The sequence below is a fragment of the Alexandromys fortis genome, unplaced genomic scaffold, assembly GCF_014885135.2.
Source record: "Alexandromys fortis isolate MF-2015 unplaced genomic scaffold, M_Fortis_MF-2015_v1.1 scaffold_320, whole genome shotgun sequence".
NCBI lineage: Eukaryota > Metazoa > Chordata > Mammalia > Rodentia > Cricetidae > Alexandromys > Alexandromys fortis.
In genome coordinates, this window is record NW_026068190.1 from 850,599 (window position 1) to 867,775 (window position 17,177).

At 46.7% G+C, this 17,177-nt stretch overlaps 1 protein-coding gene across 1 annotated transcript in view; it reads right to left on the bottom strand.

The window, feature by feature from the left end:
• Window positions 1-17,177, bottom strand: part of Polr3a (RNA polymerase III subunit A) — a 37,664-nt gene that overhangs the window by 9,681 nt on the left and 10,806 nt on the right. Inside the window, exons 10-21 of the mRNA XM_050129394.1 lie at window positions 16,486-16,627; window positions 14,703-14,843; window positions 12,371-12,440; window positions 11,319-11,446; window positions 11,070-11,208; window positions 9,883-10,047; window positions 6,852-7,024; window positions 5,199-5,310; window positions 4,019-4,137; window positions 3,324-3,461; window positions 1,352-1,522; window positions 94-207 (exon numbers count right to left, since the gene is read on the bottom strand). Coding sequence (XP_049985351.1) covers window positions 94-207; window positions 1,352-1,522; window positions 3,324-3,461; window positions 4,019-4,137; window positions 5,199-5,310; window positions 6,852-7,024; window positions 9,883-10,047; window positions 11,070-11,208; window positions 11,319-11,446; window positions 12,371-12,440; window positions 14,703-14,843; window positions 16,486-16,627 — 1,612 coding nt within the window. The remainder of the gene's footprint in view (window positions 1-93; window positions 208-1,351; window positions 1,523-3,323; window positions 3,462-4,018; window positions 4,138-5,198; window positions 5,311-6,851; window positions 7,025-9,882; window positions 10,048-11,069; window positions 11,209-11,318; window positions 11,447-12,370; window positions 12,441-14,702; window positions 14,844-16,485; window positions 16,628-17,177) is intronic.

Below are 17,177 nucleotides of genomic sequence, written 5' to 3' on the forward strand. Positions count from 1 at the left end.
GGGGGGGGGGGGGGGGGGGGGGGGGGGGGGGGGGGGGGGGGGGGGGCACCTGTCAGATCACATTCTCAGCACCACTGGGCAGGCAGAGCCTACCTGCAGGAAGCTGTCCTGGCAGCAAAGGAAGTCGTTCTTCTTCATGATGGCCTCGGTGGTCAAGATGAGCTCGTTCTTACTGAGGGCAGGTTCGTTCTGACATGGATACACCGCCTGAGCACAGGAAGAATATGGTGTTACATAGGCCTGCTGAGGGGCGAGGGAGAGTACTAGGAGGAATTTACTAGACAGACATAAAACAACTCAGTGAAGTTTTAGCAGCCTGTGACTCTTTGCTAACAAACGCTGACTCCAGTTCTCATGTGAAAATGATAAACTGATGTGCTGTCTTGTTGGTCTGAGACGCTATGGGGTAGCTCGGGCTGGCCTCAAGCTCACCATATAGTAGAAGGTGGCCTTTAACTCCTGATCTTCCTCCCTTTCAAAGGACAGGATTACAGGCATGCACTATCATGTCCAGTCAGGAACCCCCACCTTATTTAAAGAGTTCCACTCTAATTCATGAGTTTGGATCCATTATTTCCCAACTCAATTCCACCCCAGAATTATATCATAAATGTACATAAAGTCAGACCTCATGGCCCACCCTGTAAGTTCAGCTACTTGGAAGGTCCAGGAACATAGATCAGAAGTTAAAAGTGCCTGGATTCAGAACATAATCAAGGCCAGTTTGGGCAGCTGAGCAAGACCCTGCCTAAAAACACAAAGTAAAAGAGTAACAAAGAATCAAGGTGTTGCTCATAAGAGAGCCCTTGCTTCAACCTCAGCACTACAGAAAGTAGCCAGGCAACTAAGCGCCTCCAGAGGGGAGGGGCAACAATATTCCTCAAGCTCCGGCTTTCCTCAAAGTTTTAATGGTTTCTGCCTGGTGGTTTCCAACTACTAAAAACAACTGCAAAAATACATCTTAGTGGAACCACCTTCTACTACTAAAAGAGCTTGGTCAAAAGGTACTAAACAGATATCCAAGTGAATACTTTTCAATTACTCTTCAAAAAGAGTGGTTCCAAATCATATTCCTGGCTCCAGGATATAAAATGAGCCTTCTGCCCGACACCCACTCTTTATAAAGCTTGTCCGTGCCACTCCAGGAGAGGAGCCAGAGCCTCTTCCATTGGCATCTGATAGACTAACAATAGACTCATGAATGAAGAGACAGAGTAACTAAAAGTAGCAAGGAACTAATCTAGTACTGAGGCAGAGATGATTGCGTGGGAAGAGTGGTACTTCAAACAGGACCGGCACCTATGACAAAGCCCCCAAGAACTGTACCCCTCAACAGAGTGCTGCATCTCACTTTGATGTTGTCCAGAACCCTTTTAAACTCCAGAGGCTCATCTTTGCCCTCCATGGCGGCAGGATCTAAGCCATCTCCTCCATAGATAAACTGGATGATGTCACCAGTGGAGCTCCGCACCGTCAGATCATATTGGGAGCACAGGTCTTCCAGGGATTTCACCAGCCTTCTCTACAGGAAGAGAAGGAAGCTCAGCCGCCCGAGCAAGACTGCTTCGTAACACACAATCAGACTTGCCATTCAAAATTTCAAGGTTACAGGTCATTTATTTGTTTGTTTATTTTTCATGGTACTACAGATGAACCAGAGCCTTGTGTGTGCTAGGTAAGCGCTCTGCTCTGTCACCAAGCCACATCCCCAGCTCTAAGTGACAAGAACTTCAGTTATATCAACATAACTTTATTAGTAATCCCTTAAGAGTCCCTCCCTAGCCTGTGCAGTGAGAGCAGCTTATGCTCCACCCTCCAGTCTTACCCTTATCAGGACTCCCTGCATCAGAAACCTCAGCCCCAAGAACTCTGCTTCCTCAGCTGCTTAGCCTTCCCACCCAGCTCCCTACGGTACAAACTAGTTTTTACGCACATCTATGCCAGGTTCCAGAGAGATCCAGATACAAGCTCTCTTTTAGGACAGAGGAGGAAGCAGGGCAATAGACTTTGAATCAAGGATAACAACCACTTCTCAACTATGCTTGGGAAAATCTCCACCACCAGCCAGCAGTGTGACTGTGGACTAGAGAATGAGAGAAACCTTAGAAAATAAGCTTGCCCTCGCTCCGCCTAGGCTAACAGGGTGCTCTTGGAAATTCACACTGTTCATGTCAACACCCTAAGTCAGAGCTCCTCACATGAGTGGAAAAAGCATTCACAGATCACTGGGTTCTGACAAAAGCGGCACACCTGGAAACTAAAGGGCATTCCCAGCAGAAGACAATAGCGTGAGGTGATAACAAACAAGGCACACACAAGGTGCTGTCTGGAACGAGTGTCTCTGACCACTGCCTCACCATCATCACATTGTCTGACTCACTGGATCATTAAATCTTGGTTATGTAGTCTGCGAGGACCACATTTGCAGAGGGGACAGACAGGACACAAACCTGTATCAAGCATGTGACCCAACAATGTGGTCTGTCAACTTAAACCATCAAAAACATGACCAATTTCAAGGGGCTAGGGCTGTATTCAGCAGTTAACCTATTGGCCTAGCATTAGATGGCCTGTGCTCAATCCCCAGCAACAGAAACAGATTTTTTTTTTCTTTTCTTTCTTTCTTTCTTTCTTTCCTTTTTTTTTTTTTTGCTGCGAACACAGAGAGCTTGTATCGGAGAATGGAAATGATCATGGGGTCTTGAAAGAAATCCTCGGCTGCAACCTTAAAGGGGACACAGAGGGTCAAGTTTTACAGCTCTTTGTAAGTGTAGCAAAGAACCCCCTATCTAGTTCAGCCATGTCACTGAAGCTGTGATTCCTGGGAGTCATGGAAAGGATGAATAATGAGACCTAAACAGTGATTATAAACATTGGAGACCTCTCAGTAACTAGCAGGCCTCGATCACCCCACTCCCCTGTCATGCTAGGAGACAGCTTACAGAGGCTCAATGGTAAATTCAAGGCTATGAGCTCGGCATTTGCCTCTAGGGGATTTAGTCACCTGGGACTTTAATCTGCTCTCTGCCTTTCAGAGCACACAGGATAATCTGTGCTGGGCTACCATTCTGTTTCTTAAATTCCAGAGCACCAACAAGTCTAAATGTTACCTTTCAATACCAAGAAGGGGCAAATCACAGCTCTTATACAAAACATGCACCAACGCACATGTGCACACATGAATGCAGCCATGCACACAAGGACGTGCGCATGCACGTTAACACACACACAAGAAGGCATGAACATAGAGAGCAGGTGCGGCTCTCGGGCTCACACTCACATGGTGCTGTGGTTCTGTTGCTAAGGACACTTCCTCAACTTACCTGCATGTATCCTGTTTCTGCGGTCTTTACAGCAGTGTCTACAAGACCCTCCCGACCAGCCATTGTGTGGAAGAAAAACTCAGTAGGCGTTAAACCAGAATAAAAGCTATTGGCCACAAAGCCTTTGGCAGCAGGGAGCTAAAGAGAGGTAGGAAAAACAGAAAATCAAACAAGGTTCAAGGCCCAAAAATTTTAAAAGCCATCCACAAAAGAAAATGTCCCCAGGAGGCTACAGACAAACCCAGCCAGTGACTCAAGAACTGGCAGGTGACCTATGCTTGCCTAGAGGAGAAATAATTTAGGCACTCCATCTTTGCTAGAATGCTGGTGTAGGTTAGAGGCTAGGAAGAGAACATGAGTTGGAACTGCTATTCCAGAAGAGCCAAGGACCTCAGGGGACACCCAACCCATTCCCTGGGAAGCCATTGTCTTCAAGACTTCCTTATTGTGGGCAGGCCCCACCCACCTCCAAGTCAGAACCTCCTGTAGCTAGAGGTGCTGAAAATGTAAAACAGACCGCAGGAGGGCAGTGCAGCTCTGACACCAGCAGTCAGTGGGGCCAGACTGACGTGCAGTGCAACTCAGTGCCACAGCAACATGTTCTATGTAAACACCAAGTGAAAACAACAGATGAATGGTAAGACCTCAAGGGACAATCTAGACTAAAAGACTGTGAGGCTTCTACTGCCATTTACCTTCGAATGTTTCTCAAAGTGAGGCAAAGATCTGTTTTCAAAGCCATCTGGAACCCGGGAGCCACTGATGGCTTGCTGTCCCACACACGCGATCATCTGTGATATGTTAATGAAGGAACCTGGGAACAGGTCAGAAATGGAAAACTGTACTGGAAACAATAAGAGAAGCCAAGCAGAACAGAGGCATAAAATAGAATGAGACACAGCACAACCTGTCCAAGGTTACTGAAGGACAGAATGACAGTAACAGAGCTGGAACAAGGACAGGGCTCAGGGACGTCTGCACGTGTGGGGTGGAGGGAAGGTCCACTGGAGTCACTCAGATGACGACAGATTGGCCTCTGGACATGGGGTTTGCGCAGAGAGAAGGAAGGGGAGAAGGAGAAGGAGTGTGAATGTGAGTGAGAGAGAAGCAAAGATAGAGGAGGGGGACCCTTCCTGAATGCCAGGAGCAGGAAGCAGAGCAATGGGCAAAGGGTGTTCATGTTAGAGATCTGGAATTTTATTTCATTTTAAAAAAAAATATTTGTTCATTATGTATACAATATTCTGTCTGCATGTATTATGCCTGCAGGCCAGAAGAGGGCACCAGATCTCATTACAGATGGTTGTGAGCCACCATGTGGTTGCTGGGAATTGAACTTTGGAAGAACAGGCAATGCTCTTAACCTCTGAGCCATCTCTCCAGCCCCTGGAATTTTATTTCATGATGAATAAAACCCCACAGCAATAGAAGCCAGGAGATTCTGAATTTGAGCAATGCCGGAAGGTCTGAGTAAATAGGAAATTAAAGAATTTTGCCACTCTAAGCTAGGGCTATAACTCAGCAGTAGCACACTTGCCTAAGAGGGGTGAGGTCCTCGGTTTGATCCTCAGCACACAAGAAAAGAAAAAAGATTGCCACATCACTAAATCTATTACTAAAAATTTCCAGCTTTCTTTTTAACACCAAATTTAGTCAAAGCACCTTCAAACTCAGGAACTCCGTCACACTCCCAACTACTGTCTTCAAAAGACTTAAACTATCCCAACCCAAATCAAACAAAAGCTCAGTATTCCATGATTTAGAGACAGGCACTTGAAGAAATGAATTGCCTCTATGAAGATACAACCACCGAAGTCGTGTTATAGAGACAAGCCCCTGGCAGGGCACACAGCCAACCCCGAGGGCTGAGCTCACCTTTGGAGCCACACAGGGCCATGGTGAGGGGGCTGTTGCTCTTGTCCAGCTCTCGGAGGCAGGCACTGCCAGCATGGTCTCTGATCACAGACAGCTCCTTCAGGATCAGGGCCTGAGGGGAAGGGCAGAGAGGGAAGAAAATACAGTCCTTGAGGAGCCATTTTCTGGCTCTGCAGATCACTAACCTTCAATCTGATATTTATAGAAAATCAAGACCGTTTCATCAGGATGTCAGATTGCCAATCAATGAAGTTTCCAGAACTCGACAATCAAAAAACCCAAGCTTCACTAAGACCTTGCTTCTCGTAGGTCCTGGAAGAGTGTGAATCGCAGTGTATAACAAACTCCTAAGAAATATTTCAAATTGCTCATGAAGCAGATGTCCATGACTTTGTGGGTTGCTGTCTTTGTGAGAGCAGGTGGACATCCAGTCATGTCTGCATGCACACATGTAAATGCTCATGTGAAGGAAAACTGCCCACTCTGTTGCACAGTCTGTCTCTACCCGTCCTCACCCAGCATGAGCAGAGAATGGGACAAGATGACTCCAGGGCCACCTGACCTGTGAGCACAGACACAGCTCACAATTTGAGCTGCTGAGCCCTCTAGAGGTCGTTGTCCTATTGAGGCCTCAGTTAATTTTCTAGGTGGGTACAGTGAGAAACCTCTTCTCACCTCTCTGTCTAAAACTCAGGAAGACAGAAAAGGAGCTGACTTCCAGGGGACTAGGACACTCCTGGGAGCCCAGCACTCAGGATACTGAGGCAGGATTCTGAATCAGAGACTGGGTTACATAAAGCCTGTCTTTAAAAAAGGCTCATGGAAAGAAAGAATTCTTCACCTTCTACCTCTTATTAGCTTGACCTGGTTTTGAACCCTCTTTAGAAAACTAGTTAAATGATTTGAAGAGAAAACAAAATACTTGCTTTGGACTTCTACAGGTGTGTGCCACCCCACACAGCTGGGAACACTTAATGCTTTAAGGGCCTATCTTCCATACTAGAGGGAGGTGAAGGTACAAGACACAGCCCATGGAGAAGGCAGAAGAAAGCAAGGTATGGTAACAAATCCAAGACTCGAGGCTGAGGGCAAAAGACCTTGAATTTGTGGCCAGCCTGAGCTACTGAGTGAAACCATCGTGAAACAGAACATAAAAATGCCCAGTGCCCCAAGTCCTGGTCCATTTGCTTTTGAATTTCAGGCTGCTAAAAGAGAGGAACAGATTTTGATGCACTCAGCCCTGTGGCTTTAAACATGAGGAGGCTGTGGGCTGTGTGTGAAACAACCCAACATGAATATTTCTTATCATGTATCCAAGTCATGGTGATGATCAGCTCCTGAGCTTTGGTGTGGTGTATCTGTGGAGGAATGCTGCAGAGAGGGAGGTAGCGGCTCCGAGGGACAATCAGAGCAGCCCCAGTGAAGCACAGCCCCATGATGTCAAATGAGCCCAAGTTTTCATATCAGACTGTGAAAGCTCAAAGAGCAAGGCCCCACCCTGCCAAACAAGAACACATGCCAGGAATGGGACAAGAATGTGCCCCACTCTTGTCTTGCTTGTCCGCCACCTTCTCTTCATGGCTTTTAGCCCATCCTAAACACACTGTAAGCAGAACAACTAACTGACCATGCCCATCTGGAGGGCAGCCTCACCTCTAGTGTCTCTTCAGCAGTACAGCCTGGCTGCTGCTGCAGTTTGCCAGTGTTCAGGGCTTCAATGTATTCATCGCATTTCTTGTAGCCAGCATTTAGTAGCTCATACTTGGCCTTGAGCAGTCCCTGGCCAGGTGTGACATCACCAATCCCGATGGAGAACCCACGGTTAGCTGAGGGAGCAGAAGAGCGATAACCATTAATTAGTCAAGCTGTCAGGCAGAGCTCATCCCCGATGCCTGCCCTCCTCCTCTCAGAAATCACTCAAGGAGAACAGCTGAACTCAGCGGAGAGAGGAAGCACTATGTGACTGGGTTTGGTCTACAACAGGGGAAAAAAAGGGCAAACATAAACGTCATCCCTGATAGACTAGGCCTAAGCTGCGCATATGAAGAAGTGAGTGGCTGAGGGTCCAGTCTTGATTGCAAGGGAAAGAAGAGGCCCTTACAGTGTCTGTGGGTGGAAGTGAGGTCGCCAGTGTCTGCAGACATGGAGATGAATGTACTGGAGACAAGGACAACGGTGTGAGGAAAGGCTCTGGGCTCCCTTTAGAAGGAAGATGACAATTGAACCAAGAACTCTGGATTTGAGAACATCAGTCACAGTCAGATACGATGATAACCATCTGTGCACTTTATGATGGGGGGGGGGTCCTGAGCCTCCTCCTTGGCCAGCTTCCATGTCTCTATCGCCAGGGGAGGCTGAAACTAGAAGGGATGTCTCTGAAGAAATCAAGCCTCCCTAAAGAAAACTGTTACTGCAGGGATAGGTGGTGGCCCTGGAGTGAGAAGACTGGCTCTCAGCTCAAACCAAGAACCTAGAGAACAATAAAACCTGAGCTGTATTTCCAGTCAGTGATGAGTATCTCACACCCATGGATGAATGAAATACCAAGGAACAATATGGATCTTATGGAATTTAGGGTGATTTAGGTTTTTATTTTTTAAAAGATTTTATTTTATTTTAATTTTTTTTTTTTTGTTTTTTTTCGAGACAGGGTTTCTCTGTAGCTTTGGTGCCCGTCCCAGAACTAGCTCTTTCTTGTAGACCAGGCTGGTCTCGGAACTCCCAGAGATCCGCCTGCCTCTGCCTCCCAAGTGCTGGGATTAAAGGCGTGCACCACCACTGCCCGGCTAGATTTTATTTATCTATTATGGATACAGTATTCTGTATGCTTGCAGGCCAGAAGAGGGCACCAGATCTCATTACAGATGGTTACGAGGCACCATGTAGTTGCTGGGAATCGAACTTAGGACCTCTGAGCCATCATATAAAATACCCAGTAAAATTTCTTCAGAGCAATCAAAGTCAAATCTAGAGGTCAAAGTGAGGCAACCCCTGCCAGGTGTGATGGTACGTACACGCCCCTAATTCCAGTGCATGGGAGGCAGAGACGGGCAGATCCCGTGAGCTTGAGGCCAGCCTGGTCTACATACCCATTTCCAGGCCAGTGGGACTACATAGTGAGATCATGTCTCAAAAACATAAACAAAACAGAGAAAGTTGGAAAAATCCCAATGAGATAATCTTATCTGCAAATAATGATCATTTTGTTAGAAATCCAAGACTTACCAAGTAAAACATCCAAAACCAACAGAAACGATAAAGACAAAAAGAATTGAGAATAAAGACATGTTTTTAAGAAAAAAAGAAAAACAGAATTGATCCAGTGACTGGAAATGCAATTAACACATTTCCAACGGCAAGAAATGGAGATAAATCATCAGAGAAATAATGAGGAAATTGCAGCAGAAAGGACACTACTGCAAAGTTCTAGGAGTGACTGAGTGATCAGCACAAGAGCGTAAAGAGCCTGCGCCAGGGCTTCATTCACTGTGCCCTTTTCCAACAATACTAAACATAAGACACAGTGTGGCCTCCAGGTGGGAAACAAAAGATTTAAAATATTATGGGGATAGAAATGGCTGCACCCTTTCCACAGCACCTCTAGAAGCTGCAACAGAACAATACTGAGGGGATTCTGAGGTAAAATATCCAGTCTAAAATTTTTCATCCAGGCAAAGAGTTAGTCAAATATGAAAAGAATTACAATTTTATGGTTGGCAAGACGGCTCAGTGGGTAAAGGTGCTTGCCACCATGCCTGATACCAGAGTTTGATCCTTAAGACCCATGTGGTAGCCGGGCGGTGGTGGCGCACGCCTTTAATCCCAGCACTCGGGAGGCAGAGGCAGGCGGATCTCTGTGAGTTCGAGACCAGCCTGGTCTACAAGAGCTAGTTCCAGGACAGGCTCCAAAACCACAGAGAAACCCTGTCTCGAAAAACCAAAAAAGAAAAAAGAAAAGAAAGAAAGAAACGTATATAGATATATAAATCTATGTTCCTTGGGCCATGGTCACTCATATTTAGTTTCAGAATCTCTTATTCCCTTTGAGGTGAGAGCTGCACTTTTCGTGTTGATGGTTGATGGAGAAGGGACTAGCTCTGCACTCGGGTGCTATTTGAAGCATTACAGGCTAAGGATCCTATGACCATCCTGGAGCTTCTGGACAGATGCCGCGGACCGTCCCTCTCGGAGACCACTATCCACGGGAGAACAGGGTGAAGGATAGGATAGCCAGGATACNGGGCGATACTGAACCATCCGCTTGGAATGAAATATGGGAGGCCCAGAGGCTACAGGAGGAAGAGACCTGGTCAGTCCTCATTAACCCAATATGGACCAAATTCAACAGAACTGCCATATACAGACTACCCATGTATATACTTCAGCATTGCCAGGGCATAAATTTCATTTAAATTTCAGAGGCTGTGAGTTTCTCTAGGTACTTGGGAAGCAACCCACAAAGACCTTTTTATGCAATACACCCTCTCACAGACAATAGGAAGCTACCATAGATTCTGATTAGAAAAAAATGAAAATCAAATTCAAATCTACCAACTAGTCAGTAGTGAGTTGAAGTCACAGATAAATACACAGATGTGTGGGAATGAAACAACACACTGTCCTACAACACTAAGACTTTGCCAACTACAGTATTACATGAAAAAAGGAGCTGCTGAGTACTCACATAGGTAGACAGGAGCCAGCCGGGCAAGCCGGGACATGGCATCGGCAGCCTCATTCTGCCCCCAGTCTCGCAGCAAGATGTAGAAGATGTTGTTCTTGGATCCCGACCCCAGGGTTCCTTTGTCCATGCTGCCGCTCATCAGCTCACTGTTCTGAATCGTGACATCTGGAAGGGCGATACTGACAATGCATTTAAATGTTTACGTCCTGGAAATTCCTAGTGCAGCTGAAGAATTTCTCAGAAAACCAGCACCCTTCTAAATTCTAGAACTCATGAGCACACCCGAGATTCACAGCTAGTCCCGAGGGCCCGTTAGCCAGTGAGCTGGGGAGAGCTACGGAGCGCTAAGGAGCTTGTGTTATACAGTAGCTACGGGATGCCGGCTGTGAACCTCAGTCAGACCGCTGGTTTTTTTTTTTTTTTGTTTTTTTTAATTTTTGAGACAGGGTTTCATCCGCCTGCCTCTGCCTCCTGGGATTAAAGGCGTGCACCACCACAGCCCGGCCAGACCACTGTTTTAAAGGGACTCAGGTGACTTGTATTTTAATCTTCTTTCTGTTATATTCTACTGAATCTGCATGTTAGCAAGACTTCTTCTTTCTGCCTAAGTGAAATCAGTTTAAAAAAAAATCAATCTTGGGGCAGGGAAGGCATGATGCCCTGAGTTTAATCCTAACCACAAAGTAGAGTCAAATGGTACTGTCCCCACTCAAGTCCCAGCACTCCTGAAGTGAGGCAGAAGGGCTGCTGTTAGCTCCAGGTCAGGATGAGACATGATAGGAGGGCTTATCTCCGTTCAAAAAAACATAAAAACCAAGCAAACAAACAAAACCCACACCTACTAGTAGTGCTGTTAGACAATCAACACGTGGTCTACAAGATATAATAAAATAATGACAACAAACTATAAACCCAAAACAACCTTTGCTGCCCACCTGTCCCCTCTCTCTTAGAAAAAAGCCAAGTTGCATTACCTGACAAAACCCTTTAAAAGGACCGCTCTGAGCACTGGAGCTGCCACACGGTGTCTGCTGTCCACAGAGACCGACACCAGCAGAAGCGCAGCTACACTGTCCTGGAGAAAACCCTCCCAACTGACCCTTTGCAGAAACAGTGAAGCTCACGCTAGGTCACCGCTTGCTCCTCACTGCTTGCTCCTCCCAGCCCGCCCCATCCCATCCACTCACAGGAATCATTGACGCACAGGTCCTCCCCCTTGCCGCAGTACTGCTTGCCCTTGGTCCGGAGGTTGGCCCTCACTGGATTGTCATCGCTGGGTCTGAGGATGACACTGAAGATCTGCTTTCCAGTCCACAGAGTGACAGGCTGGAAGAGAGGAGGCAGCAGATGAGGGTGCAGTGACTCCGGGCGGGCGAGCCCAGCACCAGCAATGGTCCCCTCCATTCCACTAGCCATCCACACAGACCCCAACGCACCTTTAGTATTGTAGGGGGTGGAAGGCGTACTTTAATTTTCTCATCCTTGCCAACCAGTATTGAAGCGATGATCTGGCAAGCCTTGGCTCGATCGAAGAAAGTGTCCTTGAGGGTGAGGAGGTAGGCACCTAGGGCAAAGAACCAGCACATAAAGGAACCATGTGGGGGAACACACACATTTTCAACCTTCAAGTCAAATCAGACTGTTCCCCCAACCCACTCCAAAGTCAAGTGGCTTTGCTTCATCTACTGTTCTTCTCAGAGCAGCGGCAGAGCCTAGGCCAGACACTAGTCCTAGAAAACCCCCAGGTTCAGGAAGATCAGCCTTGGCTGCATGGGAAGCTCAGGACCATCCCAGATGCAGCCCTACTGAACATCCCCTACATGCTCAGCCTACAGGAAGCCCTACCAAACCACCCCCCAACTCAATCTGTATGAAGCCCACTGAATCCCTCAACTTAGCCTACATGAAGCCCACTGGCCCCCTCAGACTACATGAAGTCCCCTGTATCCCTACTAAACCTACATGAAGTCCCCCGTATCCCTACTAAGCCTACATGAAGTCCCCTGTACCCCTACTAAGCCCACATAAAGTCCCCTGTACTACCAAGCCTACATGAAGTCCTGTACCCCTACTAAGCTAAGCCTACATGAAGTCTCCTGTACCCCACTCAGCCTACATGAAGGCCCACCCCACCACTACCCCCCCTTAGCCTCTACCACAAAACAAGCAACAAAAAAGTACCTGCCAAGTTGAAGGAGCTCAGTGAGTACACACAGAATCAAATGGATAAACAACTAGCAAAACCCACTTCCAACAATCTCAATATGTCAGAATGGCAAATCTCAACACAGGGCAGGACATGGTGGTGCACACCTATAACCCTGGCACCCAGGAGTGTGCAAGAGGATTCTGAGTGCCAGGCCAGCTGAGCCACTCAGGGGGCACACTGTATCAAACTAAAAGTAGAAAGACTCCTAAGACAGGTAATAGCCATCATCTGAATCACTGTGCCTGGGAAGCCAGGGTCTCCTTTCAAGTTAATGCTTACCTGTTAGGAAGTCCTGAATGGCAGCAATGAGCGGCTCCCCATTTCTTGGGGTCACAAGATTCGCTTTGGTCTGAAGGAGAAACAAGCACATGTCAGCCACTCTGGCTGGACAGTGCAGCCTGAGGGTCTGCATCATGTGACTGCAGGTATCACATGGCTGTTGAGAGGTCTCCACCCCAGCAGTCTTACTATACCGTGCAGTTCCCTTATTGATCAAGGGAAAAGAAAAGTTCCTAGTAGGGGCTCACTCTGTAGCCCAGGTTGGCCTAGAACTCACTATGTAGCCTAGGCTGGCCTGGAACTCACAGTGATCCTCCTGCTTCAGTTTCGTGAGCACTGGTGTTAACAAGTGTAGCCAAGACCAGCTAAGAACATTCCCTTCTGTGAGAGCTGTGTGATCTCTGATATCAACCACACCCATGTTTCTCCACAATGACAGGAAAACCAGTGATTTCTCTTTAGATCGTAACACACTGAGAGCAAGCAGAGGTCCCTTGTCACAGTGGGACTCTTCTAAGATCCACAAGGAACGTGGAGGAGCTCCTGTGCATCTCTGGGTTTTCTGGGCCTCCTTCCCATGCCCAAAGTTCTGTCAGAGACCTTTATTTCTCCTTTGTGATCTCATGGTAACGACCCTGCACCTGGAGTGGGCCATGCACACTCACCGAGGTTTACTGACCCTCGCAGAGGGAAGATAGCAGGTGTTCTGAAGTTAGGGACACGGGGTGGGGGGTCTCATGATTCTGTGACTCTGTACACTCTGGGCCCACATCCACGCTGGGCCCTATATGCCTTACTGAGAACTGCTGCGCATAGTGCCAGATCAAAATTTCTCCAGGAAAACTCGTACTTTATGATTGTTATTTTAGTATGTTCTTACAAAAAGAGACAGCGGTATGGCTCCTGACAGGCAAAGTGGTGGCTGTTATTCCTGAAAACATTTTACTATTATCTTTAATTCAAAATCAGCATGTGCTTTTTGCCAAAAAAAAAAAAAAAAAAAAAAAACTACAAATATGTCTGTTACCCTAGTGCTAGGAACAGATGTAGGAGGATTACAGTAAGTTCTAGGCTAGCCTGGGCTACCGAGCAAGCCCATCTCAGCAAAGAAATGTGGAGGCTGGAAGTGTGGCTTAGTTGTCAAGTGTAACTAAATTTTATTTACTTATTTACTTTTAGTGGGGTCAGGAATGAATTAAGGGCTTCGGGCATGCCAGGGAAGAGTTCACCATAGCGCCACAACCAGACTCTGTCCCTACAAGAGGATTTTACAGGTAGAAATAGGGAGTACTTACAACCATACACGGGAGAGCTTATAATAGAGGAATGCAGGACAGAGCGGGAAAAACTCAAACCAGATGTGGTATAATATGTGTACTCTTGGACACGAGGGAGACTGAGACAGGAGGATCTCTTGAGCTCATGAGTTCAGCGCTAACACAGACAACATACCTAGGTCCCAGTTAAAACCCACAAGTCCAAAGCTATACAAGTCAATATTCAGGAATTACTAAAATGGCACAGCCCTACACAGAAGACACCCAATAGTGCCATGTACAGCAGGATGTAGGAGGAGCAGTGTGGATGGTACAAGAGGCAGAGACCAATTCCTAAGAGCAGGCATGAATCTCCCTATCATAGAACCTCTGCAGCCACAGCAGACTCATTTTAAGTTTGGAAGACAAAAGAGCACAGTGCCCTTTAAGAGGCCAGAGCAGCATGTGACATGCTTCGGGAAGCTTTCATTAACGACATACTGAGCAACCCATTTAGGAGGGCATCTCCCCCCCCCCCCCCAATACTGGCACTGGGCACATGTTTTTTTCCCCTTTTTTGAGACAGGATCATGTAGCTCATGTTGGCTTTGAACTCACAATGTTCTTGTCTCTGCCTCCAGTGGGCGGGGTCTCACTCTGTAGCTCAGGTTCTTAAGTGCTGGGATTACAGGAATGCAATGCGCCACCATTCGGGCTATTTAGTTTATTTTCTGTTTTGATCTCTGTGTAGCCTTGGCTGTCTGGCCTGGAGCTCACAGAGCTCCATCTGCCTGCCTCTGTCCTGAGTGCTGGGAGTAGAGGCGCGCATCACTCCCAGCTCGTTCACAGCTGTTACTGTGTCCATATTTCCTCCCAAGAATCCAAAGTACAGATCAGAACATGCCATCCCACCCTAAAAAGCACTTGTTACTAACTCACAAGACTGTCCATAGGCTCAAAGGGACCCAATGAGAAAACCAGACAGAAGAGCACAAGCCTTGTAGCATGTGTGAGAACAGAAGAGGCCCGGCTTCTCTGGGCTTGGACCAACTCACACGCAATATCCCACTACCTACCCCCATGAGAACAAGGGCCTCGGCTTTGGCCTCCTCTGTCTGGGGAAGATGAAGGTTCATTTCATCCCCATCGAAGTCTGCGTTGTAGGGGGTGCAGACACATTCATTGAATCTGAAGGTCCGGTGGGGCTTGACCCTGGCCTGTGGAAGACCAAAACAAAATATGAGCACCCAAAAGCTTCCTTGTTTCAAGCCATAAAGAAAGCACAAACACTGCCTAGAAAACCAGGTACTTTAAGGAAGTAAACTTCTATTTATTCTCTTGTGATAAACACAAATCACTTGTAAATTAGCCAAGTAAATTTAACATACTATAAGGCAAATACCAACACAGGAGACAATATATACAGTCTACATTCCTCAGTATTAACAAAGTTTCAAATATAGTTTATTATAAAGGAAGCCCCAAAGCAAGAAATGTAAGTCTACCAAGTAAGGAATTTGGAAGTCAGTGATTCTCAACTCCCCAGATTGATAATGAAGGGAAAAGAACTAGCCATGGATGCTGCCCTTCCTTTGTGAACTGTTCTTCAGGGTGAGCTGCTGCCCTAAGAGCAGAGGAAACACGTTCATTAAAGGAAGTCTGGATGGGGCTGGAAAGATGGCTCAGCAGTAAAGAGCACTGATTGTTCTTCCAGAGGACCAGGGTTCAAATCGCAGCTCACACCTGTCAGTAACTCCAGTTTCAGTGGACCAACACCCACGGCAAAACACCAATGCATATAAAAAAATGATTAAAAAAGAAGTCTGGATAACACATGAGAAAGGAAAGAAATTAGAAATTGGGGCCTCCTGTGTAGTCTCAAGTATCCAAATCTTTCCTTTAGCATCAGCCAGAGTGGGGTGGCCAGAACACAATGAACATCCCCTAAACAAACCAAGAGCAATAGCTAGTACCATCTATACATCAGCCCTGTCAAAAAGCTAAGCCTTTCAGACTCATTTCAAGCTTACAGGGGTGAAAAGCAATAGCAAAGCCACATCTGCAAGTGAGCCCACAGCACTCTTCAAAGCCACTCTGCACTGAGCACCCGACACGCCTCAAGAAACCCACTCTTCAAGTCTCTAAGCATTTCAGTGGCTAAGTTTCTTGTTTTGGTTCTTCGAGACAAAATTTCTCTGTGTAAGAGCCCTGGCTGTACTGGAACTAACTTACTCGGTAGACCAGGCTGGCCTTGAACTCAGAAATTTACCTGCCTTTGCCTTCCAAGTGCAGGGATTAAAGGCATGCACCACCACCACCTGGTTTTAGCTGCTAAGTTAAAGGCAAAAGCAAAACCAAATCAATTTTTGCCTGTTTTATATAAAGCTGTGTATACAACACACACATCTTCCTTAGCAAAATGAAACAATTCCAGTGATTTTCACATCAACTCTCAAATAGATCTGTACCACTGTAATGTTGTGTATGAACCTTAGACCTCACATCTTGAAAGCATTAAAGAGAGGGGTTTGAGATGGTTCTGAGGTTAGAAGCACTTGTTACTCCAGAGCACTTCAAGTTTGCTTCTCATCATCAATTTTGGGCCTCTCGCAACTGCCTAGAAAGCCAGTCCAGAGGATCCCATGCCCTCTTCAGATCTTCACACTTTCCTGCACATACACAGATACACCCACCCCCCCCACGTATACATAAAATCCAAAAGATTAAATTTAAAATTAAAATCAAAGTTTTATCCTGTCCACCCGAGTTTGATCTCTTGGACGCACCTGGAGAAGAGAAACTATCTTTCCAGCTTGTTCTCCATGAATGCAAACACGCACTGCTATAAACCTCACTCACCAGGTGGGCCATGATGCTCAGCTTGTGCAGCGAGGGCTGCCGGTTGAACAACACCACGTCTCCATCTATTAAGTGTCTCTCCACGATGTCACCAAACTTGAGCTCCTGAGCCATCTTTTCTCGGTTTCCGTACTTCAGAAACCTGAGCAAGCAGGACACACACATAAGGTCTCTGAACTAAGTTCTCCCACCATGCTTCCCGTACTCAGAGCAGAAACTGATGTCTAAGACACTACCAACTTTCTGACTTATTTGAGTCAAGGTCTTCTCAGTAGCCCAGGCTGACCTGGAACTTGTGAACCTCCTGCACTGACCTTCTTCCAAATGCTGGGACTACAGACATGTGCCATATTCTTTCCTTCCTTCCTTCTTTTCTTTCTTTGAGACAGGGTTTTTCTATGTAGCCCCGGCTGTCCTGGAACTCGCTCTGTAGACCAGGCTGGCCTTGAATTCACAGAGATCCACCTGCCTCTGTCTCCCGAGGGTTAGGATTAGAGGCATGTACCATCACCGCCTAGTAAGACCCAATTTTTAACAAGAGAGTGCTGGGAGCTGGTGGTACAGCTCAGCAGTACGTAGGGTTTTTGCTTAACCCCCTCAAAGCCCTAGATTCAGTCTCCAGATCCAGGAGAAATGGATGTTAAAATATTAATGTATTTTGTTTTGGAATCATAGAAATACAGTATTATTCC